Below are 16,759 nucleotides of genomic sequence, written 5' to 3' on the forward strand. Positions count from 1 at the left end.
TGTTGTTAAATAGTACTATTACTTTAATTATTTTTGGATTCTCCATTAACTGGGGAGAAAAAAAGCATCTTCAAGATTTCAAGGTAACAATAAATGAGTAATTGACTTTGAAATCGGTGATGTACTCTTTTAAACAATGAAAATAAATGTCTCCCAACCTTAAAGATTCTTCTTTGTTAGGTTCCCAAACCTAACTATTGCATTATCACATCATGGACTATTTTTTCACAAAGGATTAGGGACCTCATCATGGTCTTAATGAAGAGGATTGGTGATCGTAAAAGGTCAGCTATTGTCTGGCAGCTTTGTCTTTGGGAAGTCAATTGATCACCGACAGAAATAACGCATTGCTTATTAAACATGGAACAATGCAGCAACCTCCCTGTTGCTGTAAAACTCCACTTGTCAATCTTATACTAATATGAAAACACACGCATAACACTAGAATTATAGAAGCAATATCTTTAATATGCTACATCGTGTAAATATAAAAGTATCATCAAAATAGTCTCTCACATATAAATTCTTAACATCTTGTTTCCAAAAATAAACTAAATAGACAAACATATTAGAAGGAAAACACTACAAACACGATAAAAGAAATAGATTATTAACTGAGTAGTACAATTTGCAAAGACAGTACCTCCCTGCTGGTTTTCTATAACAACCAGAATAACACAGATCGGGTTGCCTTTTTATTCCAGTGCTAATTGACTAAAGATTAATGTTCTTCTGTGTTGCATGTTTCTGATGTCAAAAACATATACAGTAAAGCTTTGTAGGTAAGAAATATCAGATACAAGCAACTTAGCGATTCATGGTCTTTTAGTGGCATTTGGCTTCATTTAGCACATTGTGTCTTTGATATTTTTTTATCTAAAGCTGTGAGAGGTTGCTAAATTATCAAGAAAAGGTTAATTATATAAGAATGAATTGAGTAATGACCCAATAACAGTGCTACGCATTCATGTTCTTTGATCGAATTTTGGCAATTGCTTATTAATACACAGTCTCAAGAAACCTGATTTTCCCTTTTTTATAATAAATAAAATAGTTGCAAACAGTTAAAGAGCAGGAAAGGATTGTGCACTATCGTTCATACAGTAATTACTTCCACTCGCTGTACACATGCACCCAGAAGCTCAAACATGCTTTCACACAAAGTACAACCTTGCTCAATACAACAAGTGAAGACTCATTCCTCATTTTAATAAGAGATCAAATCTCTTTGGAAACACATAAAAAAAACACTGACAGAAAAAACATACTAAAATAAAACTAAATAAATAAAGATGACTTTCATTTCCCAAAAGGTAATAAGTTAAAGCACAAACAAAGTAATCACTTCTCTACCTGAGTGAAAAGAGTTTTGAATAATTCACAGCTTAACAACATCCTCCTCCATATTCATTTTTGAAACTGAGTTTTGGGAGGAAGTACAATCAATACCCTCGCCCAGTCTTTGGAATGCTCTTCTTTTGGTGCTGTGCTCATTGGATAACAAACGTTTTTATTCCCGTTAATGCCCTTCATGGACTTTAGGGAGTTTTATTTGGTGACATTTTTTTGTTTTTATTAATGGTAATGATGCTGTATGTCCTCTTTCAATCTTTTCTCACTGTCCTTCTGCCCTTACTGTTGGCCATTGGTGGAGATGAACAACACTGGCCCTCTCCTGATAGGCCAGTGGAGGTGAGTGGTGTGACGTAGCTATGGGCGATTTGTCGATGGGCATTGCTGGAGCATTGATTGCCGCCGTCAGAGCTTTCAGTAGTACGGTGGCTTCCTTCTGGTCCTCTTTCCCTTCACCTTCCAAGGTATGAGCCAACCAGTGCTCCACCGCTTCCTCCACCTGCCTTGCCGACGCCACCTCTGTGAGCATGTCCGCCTCTTGGCTGGCGTCAAACTGCTCCACCATCTGCTTCATGTGGACATTGACGGGTGCGCTGGAGTTGGCCATGCAGCAGCTGCACTGGTGGATGCGTAGGGAGAAGTGGTGGAAGAAGGCCTGGGCGCAGAGCTGGCAGCGATAGGGCCGGTCGCGGCTGCTATGGAGGCGACGGTGCAGTTTGAGGTGGATGTACTGGGTGAACTTGGTGCCGCACAGCTTGCACTGGTATGGCCTTTCACCAGAGTGGAGTCGCAGGTGTGTTTTCAAGTTGCTGGTGCTGCTGAAGCGTTTGTGACACACCTGGAAACATGAAATGAAAGATTAGGGCTTTTGTGAGCAACATTCACGTGACTGATCGTTGACACCTTAAAAAAACAAATCGATTGTGTTTGGAAATGTTCTGGATAAACTAATCAGTACAGTAATTGTCATATAGTGTCAGGGCTGATCATGTAATTCCAGTTCTTGTATAAAAGGACTGCTTTTCTTATTATTGTAAGTATCAGTGTGTCCTCACCCTGAACACTCACACCCACAGAGTCACACTTTTTAACAATAGCATGACAAAGCGGGTAATGGCTCATTGAAAATCAAACACACTGCCTTACCAGAAAGTGATGTGAGTCAGAGAGCATTTACGTTTGTTTCCTTGTGAGGTTTTCACACTCTTGGTTTTACATCAACTTCATGGTATGATCAGTTTGTATGCAGCATGTAGAGAGAGAAGAAAAAAAACTCATTTGATCAACATACCTGACATTCATGTGGCTTCTCCCCCGTGTGGACCAGGTGGTGTTTCTGGAGGTGGGCCAGCTGAGTGAAGCTCTTTTTACATAGGTAACACTGGAACGGTCTCTCACCACTGTGCACTCGAAGATGGACCTACAGAAAATAAAAAAGTAATGAGCACTGGTGCCAACTAATATCCGTAATGTGGAACACATTACATTCAAACATAAGCTGTAGCAGGGGAATGAAAGTTACCTTGAGATTTGACAGCTGTCCAAAAGTTTTTGAGCAGATATTGCATTCATATTTGATCTTTCCATTCTGCTTGTGAAGGGGGTAGGGCAGCGATTTATGGCCATGGCTGTTGCGTATCGATGGTTCGCTTTTCACCGTGTCCAGGCTTAGATTCATGGCTTCTTCGCAGCCAGAGGAGGACTGCTCATTATACTGATGCTGACTGTCGGGCTTTGGGAGAGGGGAAAGCTCTGGGGTGGCTGGGGCGCCCCTTGGGGGAGATATATTTGGTTTGAGTTCTTTCAGACCCCCCTGTGAAGACATAGGGTACGGGATGGACACTGGCAGCAGATTAGGTGGGCCGACAGGTGGGTAGGGGAGTCCGTCTGTGCCCGGATAGCTGCTGTATCGAAGGGATCCTCTTGAAGACATCATCCAAGGGAAGGGAGGTGAGTACGAGGGGAGGAGAAGCCGTGGATAGTGTGTAGGGCTGTAGGGAGGAAGGAGCTGGTAATTGGGTTGGAGGGGTCTGGTTTGAGGGTAAAGGGGGTAAGATGAAACACCTCCCCTGTAGAGGCCATGGAGGTGTAGAGGGAGACTTCTGTGCTGAGATGGCAGCGCGTGATTGGGATCTGGCAAGAACGGGCAATTTAAGCCCAGGATAGGCTCTCTGTGTTGGGGCTCGGGGGAGGGAATGATCCCCTCGTCTTCTGATTCTCTGTCACACTCCTCCTTCTCAACCTTTTTGCTGAAGTCCATGATCTGGTCGTAAGGTGTTACTGGCGGAGTGTCTCTCTCCAAAATCTCCACATCAATCTTCTCCTCTTCATCTTCTTCCCTCTCTTCTTTCACTTCTCCCTTTGTTCTTTCTGTGAGCCATGTCTTGTGAGGTAGGTGCTGTTTGGTATACTCCGACTCATGGTCTTCATCAGAACTCATGTATTCTGTAAAATAATACAATCAGAATTGAGTATTTTCACAGGAATGGATATGACATCAAAAAATGGTGTAACACACAAGCACACACAATCAAAAGCACACACACACATCCGCCCACAGAAGGCACTCCCTCTTATGGTAAATGATAGTAGTTTCCATCTGAGTTGTAAATCATACGGTTATCACTGGTTTCTGTTTGTCTATTACAGTAGTGGTTTTAATGTGGGAGAATAAGTTGGTGGTAAAGTGTGTGGGAGTCCATATGTCATGTCATAGTCCTTTCTTTTGCGAAACCTGTTCTGGGTATAGCTGTCTTACTACTTGCCACACAAACTTGCCTTTTATCCATCTCTTTTTCTTTATGAGAATGTCTCAATATCACTATATGTCAACTACTGTGTGTTAAGGGTCATGTCATTCTGCTGTGTTCATTATGTTAATTGCATTTCGGGTCATGTAGCACTGTTTTTGCATGGTTTTTCCCCTTTACAACAATTCATTTGTACATTAAATCACTGATTCAAAGGTTTGCCCCTGGTTTCCTTTCTCCTTTAGCTTAATATGAAAACAAGCATTGGTGCCCGAAACTTCCTCAACCAGTACCCGAGCTTCTGAACTAAATTGCCTTCAATATAAATATAACAGAAAATCAAACCCTGGACCCAAAAGGAAGGTGAAAGCTTTTAAGATCCTATAAATTGATTAAACAACGTAATAATACTGCCTTAGAATTAGTCATCACAATGAAAAGGCATCCATCTGGTGTATCCAGTTGGCATGAGTCACCACACTTTGCGGTAACAGACAATCATTCAGGATGATGAGGGTATGACTTGCTATTCTACTTATAGCTGAAACCAAGTGACTCACAAAGGTACTTTGACCAAGCACTTTTCCCATTAGATCCCCCCCCCCCCGTAATATAACGTCATTTTCCACATCATGAGATACTGAGATTTCTGTCTTTTGTGTGTGCATTTCCATAATCTTAAACATTGGCCTGAGGACTTAACAGGTCTTCAGGTTTTTAACAGAAAGGCAATAATCACGTGCCACATGAATTACAATTCAAGTGATATCATTTTGCATAAAGAAGCTCTTTTCTCTTCTGCGTCTGAAGGTATGTGTAAAGCTGAAGCAGAAGACCTTCACATCCTGATGTAAAGTTATAAATTGCTCACTTTTTTTGATGTCTTCATGCTGGCCGCAGAGCCTCTGGGCAAACTCCTGGCTGTACCACACCAGCAGCTCCTGATTGGGCTCCACCGGCCGGATGGTGTAGAAGTAGATGTCTCTGCCGTTTTGGCATGCCACCAGGTTTTGTTCCGGCGAAGAGCAGGCCGGGTTGACGTAACGCATCCAGTTGCTTCTGTTGACGTCATTTCCATCAACAAAGTTTTGAAGCTGCCCACCGCTGTAAATCTGAAGAAGAAAAATAAAATGGGATTAAAACATGGACGCAAAACATTTAAAGCGACTGATTTGTATTTTGCATTATGACAATTGGTTGTACATTAAAATATAAACATACACATTTTTGTTAAAATAATTATTTTGTTCATCTGTTGTATGAACATGAAGGTGCTATAATTCCTTGAATTTAGAAATTACATTTGACAAATATCATTTAATTGCAGTAAATGTCAACACCTCTATAAAAAATAATTTGAATCCATTTGTTTTATAAAGAAAATAATCACCTCTGCCATGTACAGTTAAATGTCCTATAATTATCAATATCTGTTGGTCCTTTGGTCTGAAGCGTACTGTTCTGCTCTCTGTGTGTCCTCAGTGTGTGTGTTTGTGTCTGTCTCACTGTAGGTCTATTAGTACTAGACGAGGAGGTGTGGCCGATAGCTCAGTGACTCTCACTCTCCCTCTTTACAAATGTTCTCTTTCTGTTTCTCACACTTCAGTGTTGATATGTTGCTTCTTTTTTTTTACTTAAGGGTATGTAGTGATTGCCATTGGCACAATTAATCGTGTCTTTCTTAGGAAAAAAGCATGCGTTGGCTTATGAAAACAAACAAAGAATCAAATGAACAGGCAGGTTTTGGCAGGCAGCCAGAAACACACTCAGGCTTGCCCGTGGCGGCACGTCCGTCCCCACCCTCCACCTGTGTCACGAGGTTCAAAATATGATAATTTCTTCAGAGCGTCAACCTTTCACTATTGCACTAGTGAAACATCCCTTGCACGGCTTTACAGGAAATACACCGGAAGGTAAACACGTAGGGTGGCAACAAAAAGTCCTTATGGGAATTGACTCAGCAGAAAAGAAAAATTCCTAAGTGACATAACATGGATGAGAGAGAGAGAGAAAAGAAACCTGGGACCTGAAGACTAAAGGGGGTGGAATTAAAAGTACTTACTAAGTGTGTACATGTATATTCAACAATAGTCCCTTCCTTTTGTGTATGTGACACTTGTGACGGAGCAGAGTGCCGGTAAAGCTGTGTGAGAGTGGATTCATTGTTACGTGTACCAGCGTTAACAGCTTCCTCTAAAAGTTTTCAGCAAAACCACTGTACACCAGAGCGTTGTGTGTGAAAGCATTTTTTGTTTCCTTATTGAGGTAATGACTTGGACATGGTGTGAAACTTCAGTTTTTTTGTGAATAACAGAGGAAGAAGAAACCATTTCACCAACTACTCTTCAACCATTCTACTTACCCTCCAGAAGTATTTCCTGTTGGCCTGTTTTGGAACGTTGTCTTTGGTGTAGAGGACTCCTTGCAGAGGGCCAAAGCGAGTCCCCTGGGGAATGTATTCTTTGCTGAACACGCCCATTACCTGGAACACATAACAAATACATGATTATATTGAAGTATATTTCTCATTACAATATATACAGCAATTTGATGCCACATGGGACAAAAGATTCCACAACAGCTGTTTTCATTTCAACACATCTATACATAAGAATAAGTGCAATATTTGTATTTCTCCATTGTTTACAGTGTTGGAATATTTTTGCAGTTCTGGTGGCTTTGTCATGTTGACCCAGACAGTTCTAGAGCCAGGTTCAAACCACAAGGTGACACACTTTCAACACTTACAAGTTAATTGAATGAAGAGAATTACACTTTCTCTGACCTACTCCACTGATCTCTGAGCTGCTGTCCTTATAAACACGTGTTAGGAACATGAGACAGAGAAAGCACTGTCACCTGTTGTTTTTCTTGTGAACTGTATCAATGCTTGTCTAATTTATGAAGCATTTTAAAATTCAAAGAAGACAACACTTTTGATAAGCCACAAAGACAAACCAAGCAATATAAAATATCATTCTGATTATTCTTGCTATTTAGTTTGTTTCAAAGTCAAAAAGCTTGATTGCAAAATGTTTCATCTATGGATGATACACCTTTGCATATACTGGGATTACATTCTCTGGAACATGCATGTCATAGATATTGCAAAATTGAAATGTGCGTGGGATTTTCTTTACCATGAGCAGCCTTTTTCCCAGGGACACTTAATCTTCTCTGTCCTGCAGGGGATTGAGTCTTTATTGAATTTTGAGGTAATTTTTGAGACAGTTGGATAAGAAAATATTGTGTTTGTAAAGATGGTTAATCCAGAGTGATGAGGTAAAAGATATGTCAGTGTCCTCTTTGTTGTGCAGAACCGAGTTATGAGTCACACTTTCATAGAAAGTGCACAGGCTTGGGGTCAACCCTTCTCAAAATGAACCCAAACACACGCACACACACACACACGCCATCAGGCAGCAGCATCTGCGGAATACACACAGCCTTCATGTCTTGAGGAGCTTTATGTTCCCACCCTCACCCCACCCCTTTACCCTCCTTTCCTGACCCCCCCATAGATAAACACACACTCTTTCTCCCTGTCAATAAGCAATTCTAATTCAAACTGGCCCTAAATCCTTTAAAGCACAAACATTTAAACACATTTACAAACAACTGAACTGAAGGAAAGGAGTTGGATTTCGTAAATGATGCATTAGCAGTCAATGAAAAGAACAACAGGTCAGTGAGGTCACTATGTGTGTGTGTCTCTGTGTGTGGGTCAAGTAACTGTGGTAGGCAAGTGAGGTGGTTCCAGGATGCGATGAACCAGTGTGACAGGGACATTGTGCTTTGCTGGCGTTGCGTGACTAACAAATCGCATGGCCGCTGCTGCTGCTAACCGCTCAGTACAGCCAGGTTGGGAGTAAGGGGGAGGCAGTTGGGGGGGGCAGGGTGTTGAAGAACGGAAGAAAAGAGGATGGGCGTTCTTAAACGGACCCACGCTATCACACTCCCGATCGCCCTCCTTTTCCCCTGCCTTCCCCCAATCCTTGTTCTTTTCTTAACCCTCTGGAAACAGCTTGTGTGCCTGCCAGGTTGTGGCCTGGCGTACGCACACGCTGCCTGGCCGGCTGCCTGTCCCCAACGAAAGTTAATCATCTGGTTTTAACCTAAATCCCCCAACACACCCTCCTCTCCCCACCTTCTCCCTCCCCATCCATCCTCTTCGCTGCCTCTGCCGCAGCTCACTGGCACCCGTTGATAACGCCCCATCTGCCACGTGCCCCCTCCACCCTTCTGTGCATTTCCTGGCACGCTTCAAAATGAAAATGGGAGGAAAAGGAGGCTTAAAAAAAGTGTGAAGAAGTTAAAAGGGATAGAAGATAAGCGGGCCCAACATTCCTCCTGTTAGCCAAACATGGTAAGTTAACCACATTTTCAGTTTTTATCTAGACCCTTAAGGTTTGACCGCTAAACTGAAACAAGTGTACCATTCGCGCACCTGTGTAAAAAATCCCCCTCAATGCCAGAGCCTTCCTATAAATGTTAAGAACTGTGCCTTACATTAAAGGTGACACATGCATGCGCTACTACCCACACTAACCCACACAAAGGAGGGAGTGTGTTTCACAGTAAATGCATTACCTAGCTCAAGCTTCTGCGAGTCAAGGAAAAAGATTCGCATGACAACTTCTTTGGGAAGGGAAACTACTCAATGAACAAGGGGCGAGTTTAAGCAGGCAGATTACTGGCAAACATGTGAATGTGCGCTCATGCTTTTTTTCAAGTCTTAACTCTTATCTGATGTCTTTCTGACTCGCCCTTTACATATGCATGCACATACGTGAGCACATACCTATCTGGCAGTAAGTGTTTGATAGGGGTAGGGTTAGGGTTAGGGTTAGGGTTATACAATACAATTTAAATACATTCTTAGATAGCACTGCAACACATGAGCACAATCAAATGACAAATCATGTTTGGCTGCAACAAGTGTGAGTGTGTGAAGTGTTTGAGATAAATGTTTTTGGTAAAGAAGGGCTTGGGATTTTAAATAAGCCCTCAAAGTGATTTGATCACCTTGCTTTGCATGCCTTGCCCTTGCAGCAGTAAGAAAGATGAGAGTCGGAGAAGTTGAAAAAAGGAACATCGGCAGAAAATGTTGCAGGGTTTAGTACAGAAAGAGGAAGGGGGCAGCAGAGAAAACCACAAGCATCAAGTGTTGAGCCAAACACCAAGTACAAAAGGAGTGACTGTGTGACATCTTTCTCTCTTCCTTTCTGAGATGATGATTCTCTCTAAGTAAAAATCCCCTTGCTTTGAGTCTTGATTGCAGTGCTTTACACAGACATGTCCAGGCAGATACCGGATGTCAATGCCTTCAAAGCCAAACAGCTGACTTTAATAGCTCAAGGGGTTTGTTTGTATTTCCTGACTCACCTGAAAGGGAGGGACGTGGGAGGTAAATAGGACAGGCATGGTTTTAAAAAAGAAAAACAAGGGAGGAGGGAAGTCTTGATCCAATATACGATCACTTGGTATAATCCTTCCCTGATAACTTTCTCTGTGGGTGTGTCTTAATGTCCTGAGTAAGGGAGTTTTCGCATGCAACATTATGTGCGTGACACAGAGATGCACAGAAGCCGCACACTGGTGTAAACATTAGGGTGACATCATGGAAGTTAAGGTGGTCCGAAGATCTCACATGCTCCCCGACCTCAAGCTGCCAGTGGCCTCATGTTCAGAGCAACTCATACACACTCACACACACACACGCACGCACGCACGCACGCACGCACGCACGCACGCACGCACGCACGCACGCACGCACACACACACACACACACACACACACACACACACACACACACACACACACACACACACACACACACACACACACACACACTCTACTGTATGTTCCAATAACTCATTTGTCAGCGGATCTTTTGTTCAAGTTATCCTAATGCAGATGGCCCAGAAAATTATGTAACACAGAATTCTTATTTTTAGTTATAAAACGAAAGCTTTAATCAAGCAAAACTAAGCATTTAGGGCTGACATCCAGGATCTTGCATCTAGTTTAATGGAGGGTGTGCTAGATTAAAATACAAAATATATATATTTTTAAATATGCTGGTTAAATAATATAAATACGTTAAATTGCTCTTACCTCATTGTCGGTGTTGTACTCGAAGGTGAGGTTGCGTGGGATGGAGGTCATGGCTTTGGGCAGGCTAAAACTAGGGTCCGAAACCTGGTCCGGCACAATGTAGGTGCAGTTTAGGACAAAATCCACCTCCCTCCACCTGCTCATGTCTCCTGGCGTGCTCTCCAATTTCATCTTGAAAATATAAAATCTGCTGTAGGTGATTAATTCAGGCTTTAAAGCTTCAGCTTGGTCTGTTTCTGTTTGGTTTAGGTTGCTTTGGTATAGAAGTACTTTGGTTTGGTTGGGTAGCACCCTTGGTTAAAGCTCAGGTTCTGGAAAAGAAAGAGGGATAAAGACATTTTAGTGCCATGGAAATCAACAAAAAGTGTTTCTGAAGTGAAATACCTACCCCACCTTTAAGAGGCAAAGTACAAGTTTAGATTAAACGAAAATGTGCAGTACAAAAAGTAAAACCTCTTGTATAGCCTGTTATCAATAAGTCTTTACCCAACACAAACCCACAGTAACATTATAAAAGTAAAACATCACAACAGCAGGTAAACCTGAAGTTTAATAGAACTCATCTGATTATTTTAAGTCAATTAAATCTACGGCAATCCATGAAATCCATTTGAAAGAGTTAGTATTATCCAATATTTAAAATGTCTTCTGCATTATTTAGGTGGCCAATTCCATTCATAACGAACCATAGTTCATAGACAGTTGGTGAAATTCCCAATGCCCGGCATTCAGTTTGACCAGTCATTTCTTATGAGGCCAGTAGGTCAGTTTGTTCTTTTATAACTATACCTTAAATAAGTTATCCATACTGTCAAGGCTATCCTTGCCAGCAAAAAATAAATAAGAAGATATGACTTACTTTCACACATTCATTCAGCTTTAGGATCCTCATTTCTTTGGCTATGTCATCCCTTGAGTGTTATTTATCTGCTGTCCCCTTTTTGTACTCTCTCTTCTTTCTCCAGTGTTGTCTTGGGGGATTCCTGTCAGTTAGATCCTTTGGGTATCCGCTCTCGATGTGGCCCCTCTGTAAACGTCACCAGAAACTCATGAGGCTGGATTGCGCCAAGCTTTTTAGCCTGGCACTCCAGCCAATCATAAGCCACTGCGGTCATGTGATTGAGCCATCTGACACACAACTGTTGGTTTCGGACAACAACATTAGTGACGTGGTACACTTGACCAGCAAGTGGCTGTTGTGATGAATGCTTACACACACACACACACACACACACACACACACACACACACACACACACACACACACACACACACACACACACACACACACACACACACACACACAAAGAAGACGTGTTAATGGATGAATAAAGGAAGAGCAGATGGCTGGCCTGGTGCCACTGAAAAACACACTCATAGACTTTTGCTTGGTTTGGCACTTAATGAGCAATCTGCTGCCACTGTATCTCCTTGACCTACATCTCACTGTAGAACATATTTAACTAAGAACTTTAAGACCCCTGCCACGCACGCACGCACGCACTCACGCACGCACGTACGCACGCACGCACGCACGCACGCACACACACACACACACACACACACACACACACACACACACACACACACACACACACACACACACACACACACACACACACACACACACACACCACTATTTCAATTATGAAGCATCACAAACACATGAGCAAATTTTTTCTTATATATTTAATTCATAAAAAAAAAGAAGAAAGTAAAAAAATATTTTCTAAAAGGAAAAATAGAGATAAATGCCCTGTGCTGATTGGTGCGCTTCACTCATCACAGGTACATATGTAGGGCAGGTCATACCAGCATGCCACAAAGACACTTAGTCACCTGTCTTGCATCCCCTTTACTTTCAAACACGCACACACATACACAGTCTAAATATATGCAGTGCTGGGTCATCCTACCTGGAGCTGTGCATAAAGATAGCCAGGATAGGAGAGAGCTGTTAAACCAACATATGGGGGATAAAAAAGAGGAAGTGACTCTACTATTTTAGGAAATGCCGCCTGTGTTAGAAAGCACATGCTATGTGAATTTATTTAATGTTTGACTTTTTTTTTCTTCTGATGCCCTGATGGTTGTTGTAATTTGTTATTTGGTTTGTGAAATCTAAGTCATCACAAGACTTACATTTCACAACTAAAAAATTGTAATGGGGATTTTATCACCGGTGACATGAATAAACTGAATCATGAATTTCTCCACTAGATTATATTATTCTAATTTACAGCATGCATCTTTACCTAAATGAATCAAGTCTTACCTATTCTGCAGGCTAAATGTTGAAAATTACTAAATTTCAGGCACAATGCCCGAAACATTTCCTACATTTTGATAATTTTGGTTAGAGTGCGCTCTTATTCTGTTTTATTTTTTTAACAAACTATTAACCCTTTATGCAATAAAACAAATAATTCCATGTTAAGCCATGAAGAAAATAGGGATCTTAGACAATAGAAGATTCCAGGCTTATATAATAGTGACAAAAGGGAAACATGTACCATGGTTATTACTGAAGAATATAATAATTTTTTAATATTCCCATTTTTTACTGCTATGCATTTATAAAGCCATGTCTTGATTTACAACTTTAAAACTATATTTGTGTACATAACAAATACCCCTCCTTTTCTCCCCCTTTCTTTCCTAACTTGGCTGGTGAAATACTAAATTGGCTGCCATATGGCAAGACCGCTTTTCCAAAAGTGGAGCTTTGCTGCCCAGTGTGGCGTGGGGGTTAATGGTGGTGATAGAAGGAGTGTGTATGTGTGTTTGGGAGGGAGGGGAGGTTAGGATTGGGGCTCTTTCACTGGCCTGGCTGAGCTAATTTCTCTAATTTGCAGACAGTCTGGGCTCAGGCTCAGGGCTCAGAGGCTAAAGAGATGGCACTCCAGGATAGCAGGCTTGCCGACTCATCCCACTCCTGGACACACATCACATCCGGGATGTCAGATAGTTCCAGACACACTTTTTTTCCTGGGAGAAAAACCTTACGCTCTGGGCAAAGGGGACTGGGTGTACAAAGGGGGAGGGAGGGTGGTAACAACCCCAGGTGAGCCTAAAAGGATAAGTGGAGGTGAGACCTGTGTTCAGCTATAATGAAGCTGTCTGAGACATAGAAAATCAGACACATTTATGTGAGATACCTCAGACGTGCTAACACTAAGTTAATGGTACCTGGGTGTTTTGTAATTATCAAGGAGTTAAATGGACACCTGTTGCCAATCAATTATCTAAGTCTACTACTCTGGTGTCAGCAACAGTGCAGAGAAAGCTGCCACCTGTTCTACTAAATGCTAATTATTTAAGAGAGTTGAATTAACTGCTAGTAAACTTACTGTGGCGATGAAGGACACTCAGTGAAGTTAGTATCACATTGGGCTAAAGATGTGGGAAGTGCGCAAAGGTGTCATTAACACTGTGGAAACTTTGGACATGTGTCAGTTTTTGGAAAAGGCCTTTAATTTGGTTAAAACCATTCTGAAAATAGGTCACTCAAGAAAAAGCTAAGAAAGAAAAAGAAGGGTTTAGTTGTGCATTCATAAAACACACAATTAATTGCTAATGTAGAAAAAAAAGTATCTTAGACCTAAGCTGAAAATAAATGTATTAATAAATATATATTTTTAAAACTACGCAAGGCAAGTTTATTTATATAGCACCTTTCAACACAAGGCAATTCAAAGTGCTTTACAAAAAATGAAAGACATTCAGAAAATGGCATTTAAAAACAGTCATTAAAAAGCAAAGATAACAAAATAAACATTAAAAGAAAAAATACATGGATAAAAGTTATTGTGCAGTTTAAGATATGAATAGTTCAATTAAAAGCAGCGACAAAAAGAAAAGTCTTTAGCCTGGATTTAAAAGTAGTAAGAGTTGCAGCGGACCGGCAGGTTTCTGGGAGTTTGTTCCAGATATTTGGAGCATAATAACTGAACGCAGCTTCTCCATGTGTAGTTCTGACTCTGGGGACAGAAAGCTGACCAGTCCCTGAAGACCTGAGAGATCTGGATGGTTCATAATTTAGCAGGAGGTCAGAAATGCATTTTGGGTCTAAACCATTCAAAGCTTTATAAACCAGCAACAATATTTTGAAATCTATTCTTTGACACACAGGAAGCCAGTGTAAAGACTTCAGAACAGGAGTGATGTGATCCACTTTCTTAGTGTTGGTAAGGACTCGAGCAGCAGCGCGTTCTGAATCAGCTGCAGCTTTCTAATGGATGTTTTAGTGAGACCTTGACCATTACCATTACAGTAGTCCAGTCTACTGAAGATAAAAGCATGGACAAGTTTTTCCAAATCCTGCTGTGACATTAGTCTTTTAATCCTAGATATGTTCTTTAGGTGATAGTAGGCTGATTTAGTAACTGTTTTAATGTGACTGTTGAAACTCAGGTCAGAGTCCATGACTACACCGAGATTTCTGGATTTATCTGTTGATTTGAACATTGCAGACTGAAGCTCAGCGCTAACTTTTATACGTTCTGCCTTGGCTCCAAAAACCATTACCTCAGTTTTATCTTTGTTTAATTGGAGAAAGTTCTGACACATCCAGTCATTGATTAGTTCAATGCACTTACTCAGTGTTTGAATTGGAGCATAGTCTCCTGGTGAAATTGTTACGTACATTTGTGTGTCATCCGCATAGCTATGGTAACTTATTTTGTTGTTTTTCATTATCTGAGCCAGTGGTAGCATGTAGATGTTAAAGAGAAGAGGCCCCAAGATGGAGCATTGGTACCCCACAGGTCATATTTGTCCACTCAGATGTGTATTTACCTATAGAAACAAAGTTTTTTCTGTCCTTTAAGTAGGATTCAAACCAATTTAGAACTGTTTCCGAAAGTCCCACCCAGTTTTCCAGTCGGTCTAGTAATATGTTGTGGTCAACAGTGTCAAACGCAGCACTGAGATCTAATAATACTAACACTGAAGTTCTGCCACTGTCTGTGTTTAAGTGGATGTCATTGAAGACCTTTACAAGAGCAGTCTCAGTGCTGTGGTTTGGACGAAAGCCTGACTGGAACACATCGAAACAGTTATTTAAATGCAAGAAGTTACTCAACTGTTGAAAAACAACTTTTTCAATGATTTTACCTAGAAATGGCAGGTTTGATATGGGCCTGTAATTGTTCATTACTGAAGTATCTCGATTATTATTTTTTAAGAGCGGTTTAATTACTGCTGTTTTCAGGGCCTGTGGAAAAATACCTGAGTGAAGAGATTTGTTTACTATATGAAGTAGATCTGAGGCCATGCAACGAAAAACATCTTTGAAAAATCCTGTTGGAATAATATCAAGGCAGCAGGAGGAGGATTTCAGAAGTTGAATAATGTCCTCTAGGTTTTTATCATTAATCTGATGGAATTGTGTCATGGTGTTTGAATTGATTTTAAGTGGACACAGGGACAACCCATTTGCTGTACCTGATGCAGAGGCACTGACTGCTTGTCTGATTTTCTGAATTTTTTCAGTGAAGAAGGAGGCAAAATCATTGCAGGCCCTGGTGGATAGAAATTCAGAGGCTACTGACACTGGGGGGTTAGTTAGTCTGTCGACGGTAGCAAACAAGGCATGTGCGTTGTTTTTGTTTTTGGTTATGATGTCTGAGAAGAAAGACTGTCGTGCGTTTTTTAATTCCAAATTATAAAGGCCAAGTCTCTCTTTATAGATTTCAAAATGAACCTGGAGATTTGTTTTTCGCCACCTACGTTCAGCTTTTCGACACTCTTTTTTCTGTTTTCACGGTCATGGCCTTTCTCCATGGAGATATTTTCTTGCCAATCACTTCCTTTACCTTAGTTGGAGCAATAGCATCCATAACATTTTGAATTTTTGAATTAAAATAATCTTCTAGACTTCTTAGCCCTCTGTGTGGTCGACTCAGTAGTAGCTTGGCCTATACCTTTTGAAGACCATACTATTTTTTCTTAAACCTGTTAATGCCTAACATTGCATATGTTGAGAAATGTTGATTCATGATTTTCCATCTGAGCCCTTATGTCCTCAACATCTTTTGAAGTAGTAGTTTTCCAACCAATGCCCTTGGAATGGTAACACTTAACGGTGATCGGGTCATCCAAGAAGAGAACATTTTAACGTATCGTGACCCATGCCAATGTGCATATCTTTGCATTTAAATCCAGTTAAAAACAATAAAAGGCCTAAGGTGGTAACGTTTTTAAGTATCTTAACTCACTTACCCCTGTTAACAAAAAAAACCAACAACCATAGACTTCATTGAATGTATCATGTTCGGCCAAGCCACATAATGTTTATGAGAGTTGAGCGAACTTGTATGCAAAAGAAATACATAACATACCATGTGAAATAATGTACTCATTAGCATTGTACAACAAAGAATTTATGATCTTTGGACGTGCATCTGTCTCCCTATGCAACAGGAAAACAAACAGGGCAATTAGGAGAATAAAGTAAATAATCCTATTGTTCACCCATCAATAACCACTGATTCCACCAACTCGCAGCAACCCAAGCCCTATTAAGCTACATATGTAC

The 16,759-nt window shown here is 40.9% G+C and overlaps 1 protein-coding gene across 1 annotated transcript; it reads right to left on the minus strand.

The window, feature by feature from the left end:
• Positions 1-447: 447 nt before the first annotated feature.
• LOC104958790 (PR domain zinc finger protein 1-like) lies at positions 448-10,392 on the minus strand. The gene is made up of 6 exons (XM_010786591.1): positions 10,222-10,392; positions 6,466-6,585; positions 4,975-5,215; positions 2,876-3,798; positions 2,645-2,773; positions 448-2,191 (listed from the first exon to the last, which is right to left on the minus strand). Exons 1-6 carry the CDS (start codon positions 10,390-10,392, stop codon positions 1,616-1,618), a joined length of 2,160 nt encoding a protein of 719 aa, XP_010784893.1. The 3' UTR covers positions 448-1,615.
• Between the last annotated feature and the right edge of the window lie 6,367 nt (positions 10,393-16,759).

This window comes from Notothenia coriiceps, unplaced genomic scaffold (genome assembly GCF_000735185.1).
Source record: "Notothenia coriiceps isolate Sejong01 unplaced genomic scaffold, NC01 NC01_scaffold00029385, whole genome shotgun sequence".
Taxonomy (NCBI): Eukaryota; Metazoa; Chordata; class Actinopteri; order Perciformes; family Nototheniidae; genus Notothenia; species Notothenia coriiceps.

What these genes read in the sequence shown, in the direction of transcription:
- LOC104958790 (XM_010786591.1), bottom strand. Translation starts at nt 10,392, where the DNA reads ATGAAATTGGAGAGCACGCCAGGAGACATGAGCAGGTGGAGGGAGGTG. An exon ending in AGTACAACACCGACAATGAG is followed by an intron (nt 6,586 to 10,221) that starts GTAAGAGCAATT and finishes TATGTGTTCCAG; the next exon opens with GTAATGGGCGTGTTCAGCAA. An exon ending in AGAAGCCACATGAATGTCAG is followed by an intron (nt 2,192 to 2,644) that starts GTATGTTGATCA and finishes TCATGTTTCCAG; the next exon opens with GTGTGTCACAAACGCTTCAG.